General features: G+C 41.4%; 1 protein-coding gene across 3 annotated transcripts in view; it reads right to left on the reverse strand.

Annotated features, from left to right (window-relative positions):
• Positions 1–9,563, reverse strand: part of COL17A1 (collagen type XVII alpha 1 chain) — a 49,449-nt gene extending 39,886 nt beyond the window's left edge. For all 3 annotated transcript variants that reach the window (XM_063101861.1, XM_063101860.1, XM_063101859.1), the window contains exons 1-5: positions 9,433–9,563; positions 4,504–4,566; positions 2,642–2,686; positions 1,521–1,625; positions 441–572 (exon numbers count right to left, since the gene is read on the reverse strand). In XM_063101861.1, the coding sequence (XP_062957931.1) occupies positions 441–572; positions 1,521–1,625; positions 2,642–2,686; positions 4,504–4,555 (334 nt within the window). In that variant the 5' untranslated portion in view covers positions 4,556–4,566; positions 9,433–9,563. The remainder of the gene's footprint in view (positions 1–440; positions 573–1,520; positions 1,626–2,641; positions 2,687–4,503; positions 4,567–9,432) is intronic.
• Between the last annotated feature and the right edge of the window lie 261 nt (positions 9,564–9,824).

The raw sequence follows: 9,824 nt of genomic DNA on the forward strand, positions 1-9,824 counted from the left end.
AGACAGACGTCACTTCCTTCATTGAGTCTACCCTGATTTCCTCAGCTGAAAACAATAATCCCCTTCTACTTCACATTACTATTTTTTAATCTGTCATCTTAACTCATCTGTTAGATTATAGATTCCTTAGAGATAATATTCATGTCTGATTCATTTAAGCATCCATCAAGTCATCTGTGCAGTGTTAAACAAACAAGAGATAGTCAATAAATTACTAATGGAAAAAGTGACTAATTGGATGAATGAATGAATGAGGGGATGGATGAATGAATGAAATCTTCAAGTAATGTGAGTCTATAAAAGAAAGGAAGGAGGCACAGGGAGAAAGGTGTGGGGGCAGACACAGGTGAAGCCAGGTAGCCAATACCTAGGTAAATCTTCAAAGGATGAGCGAAGTTACTGGGGGAGAGGATAGTTCTCTACTACAGTGGGACTGATACCTTCGTATGTTCCATGACGGGTAATGTGAGTTTTCCTTTCAAAAGTGGAGCCTGGTGAGTTGGGCAGAGTGGAGGCGGGTGAATGAGCCCTCCTGTAGCTGGAGGTGGAGGTGTTGCCACGTATGCTTCCACCTGCAAGTGGGGAGAAGCATAAATCCTCATAGAACGTCAGCAGAGATGAGTCCAATGACTATGGAAATCCTGTTGTTATCACCCCAGTACACTCAGGCTGCACATACTATGAGAGGACCCTGCAGGAGGAACCAGGGGACATCGGGAGAGCACAACTGACAGGGTCTGCGGCTGCCCAAAAGTGGAAGGTGGAACTAGTGCTCCCACCTTTACTGAACAGAGGGTGTACTTCATGCACATAGTTACAGTGCCTGGGAATGCAAAGCACTCAGCAGGGTTTTTCTTGAGGATTTGACATTTGATCACAGGCCACTGCTTGCGTGTACTAGCACATGATCTGATACGGAAGCATTCCTCAGGACAGGTGCTTCTCTTGGTCAGCCTGGACGTTCTTATATCTTGGGTCTTCCTTTTTAGTTTCACTTCAAGGTTTTTTAAATGGCACAGGGCTTATGTGTGTGCATCTTGTTTTTGGTTTTGTTTTGTTTTCATTTGTTTTAGTGTAGTTTCAGTGGGAACAATGGGCCTGTGTTGGATGCTTGCCCAGTGCAGTCTTGCACAGTGTGGGATCATGTCACCAGACTCCCTCAGCAGAGTAATCCAATCGTTATGTTTCTTTTGTTGCTGTTAAATGCAGATTGTAAGCCCTCCGATGTGCACACCCTTCTTTAAAAGAGATGGCTTAAAGAGAGTGATTCAGTGGGAAAACAGCTGCCTAACCATGACGACTTCTTAATTAATGATAGTTATTTACATGGGGGACTTAGTGAAAATTGATCCATTTTAAGGGGTTTCAAATGTTGTCGATTTAAAAGTTGTGTCACTTAGATAACTCTTCAGGGCATTTGGAATGGATCGCAAGCAGTTGTAACTGTTGGTCCCTGTCTCCTTCTCTGGCCCCTCCCTGTCCATCTGCTTTTCCTGCACCTTCGAACCACAGGCACTTACTTGAGTTTATGTAACCGCTGCTGCCGTGGGTCAGGCTCTGCTTCTCCAGCCGGCTCCCTCCCCCGAGGGAGCCTGTTTTTGCATAGCCATTGCTGGTCCCCCCTTCTGCCAGAAACAAAATGCAGGTGAGGATTTCAGCACAGAGTCAGCACAGAGTCAGGCTAGAGGATTCCCTCCTCCCTTGCCCCGTGGAAGCCTTCCCTTGTTTCCCACCAGGATCATCTTGGATTGGGGTTCCTTTCTCACCTACACTACATGGAACCAGCTGCCACGTTCTAGTTTCATTTGTTTGTTTTTGATACAAATGTCTGGAGTGAATATTCCACCTGATTTAAAAGGAAGGTCTTCTGGGTGCAGCATAGCAAGTTGCTTATTAGGAAAATTTAAATATTAGAAAAAGCAGCAAAGGAATGAAAAGCTCAGGACCTGGGTTGGCCTTGCTTTTCCTCAAATGCCTAGTCAGTGCTCAGCCATGGCAGCCACTAGATGTGTTGGAGTAACCAGTGACAGCTCTGTGCTGTGGCCGTTCCCTCTGGCTGCCCATCACTGCTCCAAGGGGCTCTCCCCACCCCTGAGGAGCCAGGTTTCCTGGCAGGTGCTGGCATGGCTTTAGGGCTCAGCTTTCTAATACAGAATCTAAACCTAAGGAGCTCCTGGAAAAAAGTGGACTCAAACAGAAGTCTTGGCTGGTAGTTCCTCCTCCCCCACCCTATGCTCAGGTTGGATAAGATTTCTGATATTATAGTGTCCAGAATAAGCAAATCTATAGAGACAGAAAGCATATTTGTAGTTTCTAGGGGCTGAGGAGAGGAAAGAGAGAATGTGGAGTGACTACTGATGATCATGACATTTCCTTTCGTGGAGTGATGGAAATGTTCTAAAATTAGAGTGTACCAATGTCTGCACAACTCTGTAAATATACTAACAACCACTGAATTATACACTTTAAACTGGTGGCTTTTGTTGTACATAAATTAATGTCAATACAACTGTTGGAAAAAAAAGGGTTTCAGGTACTTTGGATTTGCTCAATGGAAGAGGAGCTACAAGGAAAAGGTTACAGATGTGGGGTCCTGCACACGTGACCTACTGAGAAGAAAGCTATCGAGGCAGTCACTTACTTGGTGGTAAGGATGTAAGTCTTGTAGTTACTGTTTCCGTGATAACTAGAAAAAGACGAAGAAAAGATGAGATCTTATGTAATGTACTGGTATTTCTGTATTTTGACAAGATCTAATATGTCATAAGCTAAGCATATTAACTTAGGTTCAACGTAGATTTTTGTATTCTTGTGCTTGAAGGTATGTGATCTGACCCACCGTATGTGAAAATAGGAGCAATGGCAATGGGTTTTATGTACCTGGAAAATCAGTTGATATCTCTCTGGAACCAAAAGGAGAAATGAATTGCCTTGGCGTCATTTGACAATTGGACCCAGGCCAGGCCTCGGTTTGACTTTGAGGGAGGACCAGGCCCTCCTGTCTTAAGTCACTCTTTCTCTGTGCTGCTCCTTCCCAGTCGTCACCTGATTCAGCTGGGACCACATACTGGCTGATTTCACTGTGTACTTATTCATGAATTTGGAAGTGTTTCAACAACATGTTGATTCATTCTGAAATCTTCAGGGCCAGCCCTGAGTGTGGGAGATGTGGGGAGGAAGGGGGTCTGGGTAGGTCACATCTGGTGCTTGGTGACATCAAAGACAGACCTGAGGAAGCAATCCCTTTGCCTCCCCAAATTGACTTTCTCTAGATCCGAGTGATGGTGAATCTATGAAGGCAATGGAAGCTTCAGATGTTTTAAAAGACAGCAGTTAGAAGAAAGACCTCTTGCCTCCCTGAATCACTATTCCCTGCAGCGGCATGGGAACATGGGAAGATTCCCTAAACTGTAGTTGGCTAATTTTGTGCTCCTGGCCGTGACCATCACCACTACCTCCCTCTTTGTTGGGTACACAGGTGCACCCGTCTAGGGGGGGGTCGCTGGTCTTTATATGCAGGCTTTGCGCGTGTGTAGCGTGCATGTGCGCATGCCTGAGGGCAGGGGTGGTGAAAGGAGAAGAGTGAGAAAATGGAAGAAGATGGGGTAGGGTCATTTTATGCCATTTCAGCCATGTGGCTGGCACCTGCTTCATTCTGCACGACACTCATTTGCCTGGCCTTCATGCTGTATTTTCCTCATTAATTCAGTTATCCTAGCAGGAGCAGGGGGTTATCACTTAGTAGAGACAGCAGTCAATGCATAAAAGGGAATGGGTTTTCAGAGTTAAGTTGTGGCTTGATTTGAATAGTAGTCCTTGAACTTTCACTAAACCTCTCATTGTATAGACCTCTGGGATTCTTTGATACACAAAAATAAATTATTTCTTACCTAAAGCTCCAAGTCTGTGGAGACAGAGGTTTTTTTTATTTTTATTTATTTTTTTATTGGAGAGATATGAAAGTCACATAATAAGTGAAAAAGTTCCCTAACTTGGAGTCACTGGGGGATAGTTTAGATGTCTTTGAATTTATCATTTGGGCACTTCTACAAAATAAATGTATCTGTTTTCAATTTTCAGTGTACATTTTGACTATGACACTAGTGTTATTTCAACTTTGTACCTGCAATAATTGGGATATTATACTTTCAGGGTTTCTGTTGCCCTATATCCTTAAGTAGGGAAAGGGTTAAATAAACTACGGTAATTCATTCAGCAGAATATTATGCAGTTGTTAAAAATGCTGCTTATGAAGAAAACTCTACATGGAAATGGCAATTTTCATCTTTGAAGAAAAAGCAGGACACATTTTGATGACAAGTATTAACATAAAAATCAACACGAGTCATCTTACGGGAAGGAATAAAGTCCATTTAGGAGCACATTTAAAAGTGGTACAGTGGTTGTGGCAAAATTATGAATGAATTATTTATTCTGTTTCCAAATTTTTTTATTACTTTTATAATGAAACAATTATAAATTAAAAAATTTTGATGCTCTTACATCTTTCTGTGACTTCAGTGCCATCTCGTTTGCTTTTCTTGGTTACGTCCATACCATAGCCACCTGCAGGAGAAGCCAAAACCATGAACAGCCACGCCTCTTACCATTGCTTTTAGTAAGTACAGGTCTCTAATGTTCAAGCTGAGAACAAAACACTTGATTCCTGGTACTCAAGACAGAATTCTTTCATATAAATATGTTTTTAGAACAGTCATTCCCATTTCCTGTCTTCAGTTATAATAAAGAGTAATTTAATAGTTCACTTTGGATTCTGTTCCTTTGGACTGGGATCTTTTCAGAATCTGATTGGATCAGACTGCCCCCTGCCAAGCACCAGAGGGCTTGCATAGCAGGTGTGGTGCCCTGACATTTGACTGTAAAGCCTCCATTCTTTGCCAAGGTAATAAACAGCTGAAGGGTACTTGTCAAGGCACTTAGTGCTATAGACTAATTCATTTTGACGTGTCCCATAATGTTCAGTGTTCTATATGGAACTCTATGAATATAAGACATTCATGCTTCATTATTTAGAGTTTGGATGTGAGAATGGTGCTTGATAGATTGAAACCAGAATAAAAATCATTATAATTGTCATACTTGTATGAAACTTAACACTTTTCAAAGCATGGAACTCTGTTTTCACAACAAACCAGCTCTCATGTGCTTAGATGCAGACATAAGTAGGAAAAATAGATGAAGAAAATATGTGTAAAAACTATAGAACTATGTAGGAAAATACGTGTTTGTATGTGTTATCTATGTTCTCCCTTCGTTCTTACTCTGCTTCTGAAAAGGAAAATTATTGAGATCATGTCTGCTGTGTCCCTAAGCATGCCTGGTATGAGGCATGTATGACACCAAAGAGGGCTGGGAGGAATGGGGTGTGAGGTTTAAACACACAGGAATGCAGAGCAAGAGTCCCCATCCCATTTGGGCTTTATTTGCTGTGATGCTCAGTCCCACTTCTGGAAGGACTTGAAATCTGGCTTTCCCCTAGTGGTTCTCTCCCCTCCCCTAACCTCTTCCTCCTAGTTTATCTTTCGGTTGCAGTTCAAATTGGATTCTAGAATTCTGAGGTAAGAGGCTTCTGTCCAGGTGCACCTTACTTAACGATCTCTCTTTTCAGTCTTCCCCTGCCTGGTGACTTCAAGTTGACTTATCCATTAGGCACAGCGGACACAGTGCCCAGGCTCATGACACTTTTTGCGGTCCACAAAAACGTATTAATTTCTTTTAAAATCACAAAGAAAAATGAACATAACCTAACCTGGATTATACGCTTCTTTATGTCAATGCAGTTGTAAAATATAATTTCATTATTCTTTATTTATTTTATTGTAACATAGTTGATTGTACATATGTGTGGGGTAGAATTGAATATCAATACCTGCGTTCAATATGTGATGCTCAAATCAGGATAATTAGTACATTCAACATTATACAATGTAATTGTTTTTTGTGGCCCTTTACCAAATTAAAATATAATTTTAAAATCTTTTTTTTTTTCTTAATGAAGGAAGAGGTCTACAAAAGCAAAAGTGTCTAGGGCCCACAGAAGTCATAATGTGGCTCCGGGTGGCTTCTTTGCTGGAAAACAAGATCACATGAGACCAACTGGTCAACTACCTGGTGGAATTAACCAAGACCAGCACAGTTAGCTTCAGGGCCTGTTCAAATGTGCCAACTTCTTGCTCATCAGTGTTTCTTAAGCACAGCTCTAGGCAAGGAATGTGGCATTATGGAAAAAATCCTAGCTGGATCTGAGAAGTCACAGAATGTCTTTATAGGTATGTTTCCTGTAGCCAAGAGGATGGGCTCCATAAACAGTTTAACAAGGGAGTCTAGCCTTGTGAGAAGGCCGAACCTGGCCTGTGACTATGTCTGCATTCCAGCTATAACCTGTATGACTTATGTCATGCAAACCTACGTGCACCTGGACATTCTCTTTGAAATCCTTTGTTTAAGCATTAATTGCTTTTGGTAACTTTGGTGGCCTCTCCACTTTTTTTTTTTTTTTTTTTTTAAATTTGTCATTAGGTGTGGACCAGGAGGCATTTAGGAGATTAAACATTTAAATGCACCTGGCTGCCAGTGGAAGTGACTAGTTCTCTAGGACGGTATCAGAATTGATATGAAATATTATCCTGAAAGGAATTGTTTATAACAATCCATGGAAACTTTGACATCCCACCAGTTACTGCTTATTTTGGTCCTTTAGTGAAAATTGCTGTTGGCAGCTATCCATTTGGGACTGGCTGGGTGTATTCCACGTGCAACCATTTAGGCAGATGGATGATAGCTCCGTTTGCTAAGTCTCCAAGCAGCAACCCCGGCAAGTTTTGCTTGTTCATTCTGTATCCAGAAAAATAACAGGAATTTCTAGACCCTCCATCGTTTCCCTAAATCCCAATGACGAAGTCCCAATTTCTGCTGCAAACAGCCAGGGGTTCCCCAATTTCCAGAGGGCACAAAGAGACAGACTACTAAGAAATCAGATGCCCTCCTCTAGGCCTGGGAGCTCCTCAGTGGAAGATAATCTGTGGAAAGAACTTGCCCTAGGTAGGTACAGGTAGATGCTTTTCTCCCAGCCTGAAGCCACTAGCATGATTGTATGTCACACGGCCGTACAAAATTCTCGGCCAGACTGATGGTTGGAGGTGGCAGGAATGTGTTAGGAGACGAATTCCTTTAAACCAAATGTTAGAGGAAATTTTCTGTAAGTGACTAATTAAATGGGGAATAGTCCAGGCACTAACCTGGACCCATGGGACCATCCCATGGGACCTATGGTATTCTCACGTGCCTTCTTTTTAAAACGTTTTAAGTGCTGATAGTTTTTAAAAGTGTAACATTAAAGAAATTACCTGCTCAGGTACATGCCCAAGCCTGTCCCTCCTAGCAGTTCTCACCAGTGAACTCCTTAGTCTTCCAAAAGTACTACTTAATGGAAACACTGTCAAACAGCATAATTTTAAACTTCCTGGACGTTTGGGCCACTTCACTAGAACTAAGGATGAGCAGGTCATTCAAGTTCTCAATTTCAAAATTATACTAATTTCCATCCATAGTTCCATGGGTCTGCTTTGTGGTTATTTCATAGCTAATGTTCTTTTGAAGATGCAAAAATAATCCCTTCATTTTATGCAAGAAGACACAACTTGAAATCATTTTTCTGCTTTTATGAGTTTTTTTCCTTTCCACTTTATTTAAATGATATGACATCCACCTAAAACTGTCAGATGATGATGAGGTGTAACACACACAAACAAGGACAAACCACTGTTAACGATAGTAAACCATCACATTGACCTTAATTCTAATGACACATTAAACACTGCTCTTGATACAAAGAAGAGAATAGAGATGCTGTTTTCTCTCCATTTTTTATCTTAGGAATTTCAAGCATTTTTATAGCTTTTATTACTACAATCTCTGTACACTTTAATATTAAAACAAAACAACAACAGAATTGCCAAAGTGTGAGAAAACTATCTACTGGCTATTGACTAATAACAAAAAGGCCAAGCAGTTTGAAGTCAGGAAAACCAATGCCCTGGGGTTGCCTATCTCAGAGGATTTCTTTCTGCAACACCCCAGAGACGGGTCTGCTGCTTGTGTCACACTCAATTTTCATGAGTGGGGTGGCAGGTTAAGGCACCAGCTTTGTGATTATGCTGCTTGTTTACAGTTTTGTTTTGCTACTGCTAATAATGCAAAGGGACCAAACAAGGTAAATGCAGACTTTTTTTAGTCAGTCATGAAGATGGTTAGTTCTCAGGTCTGATCAGTTTCACCAATCTAAGGAGCTTCTATGCAAGTTTGAAATCGGACTGTTCACTTTAACTGTTCCCATATCAACTCTATCAGATTCATACGGGTGTTTTGCAGGCCCCCTCTGATTCTCTGGGGGATATCCACCAGGGGCTGGACATCTGTGTTAGGTTAGTTCTGACTTAGATCTGTGCCTCGGCTTGAGAGAACATACAGAGTGAAAAGAAACAATTCTGCTTTTCAAACAAATACCTTTTAAGAATCTCACCACATTTTATGGACATAAATCCAACGATTAGACTACCGGTTAACTGCTTCTCAAAAGAAGTGATGTGCCAGATGGTTTTGCCTCCAGTTCAAAGAGTGAAGTGATAATTTGTTAGTCCGCAGTTAGTGTGGTCCCGCTAGATACCTAAAGTAGTAATTCTCACCTCAAAGTGATATTTTGGTTTTGTGTTTGGGCCCAAGTTGGCCAGTAAGAGTATATACACAGAAAAATTTTCTTTCTTTTTTTTCTCCCTACAAGTTTGACTCCAGGAAATTCTTGGATTAATCAGGCCATTTCAAGGATTTCTCTTTACTTTAGATTAGAGGCAGTGGCAATTTTACAGGGTGATAAATAGCAATGTTTGCCCAGCCTCTTGAACCATCCAGCACAGAGGCCTGAGCAGAATAGGGGCTGCTTCCAGAAGGCCTCACTTAGCTGTACTTTAACCTCACCTCTGAGTTTTTCTCTGCTGTCGAGTGGGGAGAATGAGACGGAGGGAGGGGGCGAGGGAGACAGTGAGAGAGGAAATCAAGGTTGAGGGAGAAGGAATTATAAGCCCTTATCGTATCCTAAATAAAACAACTTAACACAACTCACTTTACAATACTGAAAATAATACTGAAAAACATCTTGCCAGTAAAGCCCAGTAAATCTTAACTGGCCTTCATCTCTTTCCCATTCACGGATTTTTCTTGTTCCTATAAAAGACCTACCCTAAGCAGAATGCATACAGCAAAATCATGATTTATGACAATGAATCATTTCAACTTGAACACTAGAAACTAAAGAACTTCATCTTATTTTCTCCAATAAACATCTATGTTCTAAATGGCAAACCTTAAATCAAAGTCTCAGAAAAGGGGATAAAGGTCAGTCTTCCTGTTGCTTACCTGGCTGGAGATTGCGAAGGAATTAGAAACTTCTTTGGATAAATCCCCCCTCTCTTTCTTCCCCTGGTGCTTTCTTCTAGAAATTTGCAGCGCCCACTTTTTTTATCCAGACCCAGCCAAGGTGTGTTAAAGCTGAGTGATCTTTTAAAAATGTTCACTTCTCCTTTCTCCCCCTTGTTTCTTTCAGCTCTTTGCTTCCAGACAAGTCCTGACAAAGGTGTGTCGTGGTTTACAGCGTTACTCCACCCTTCCAATTACCTGACACTTGCTGGATTTTTTTTTTTTAAAAAAAAATCTGCCTCCAGGAATCAAACTTTACAGGAGGCAGAAAGCTTCTCCTACCAGCTTAGGTAGATTAACCACTTATAAACCCATGAGGAAAAGGGAATGAA

The sequence above is a fragment of the Cynocephalus volans genome, chromosome 7, assembly GCF_027409185.1.
Source record: "Cynocephalus volans isolate mCynVol1 chromosome 7, mCynVol1.pri, whole genome shotgun sequence".
Lineage (NCBI taxonomy): Eukaryota > Metazoa > Chordata > Mammalia > Dermoptera > Cynocephalidae > Cynocephalus > Cynocephalus volans.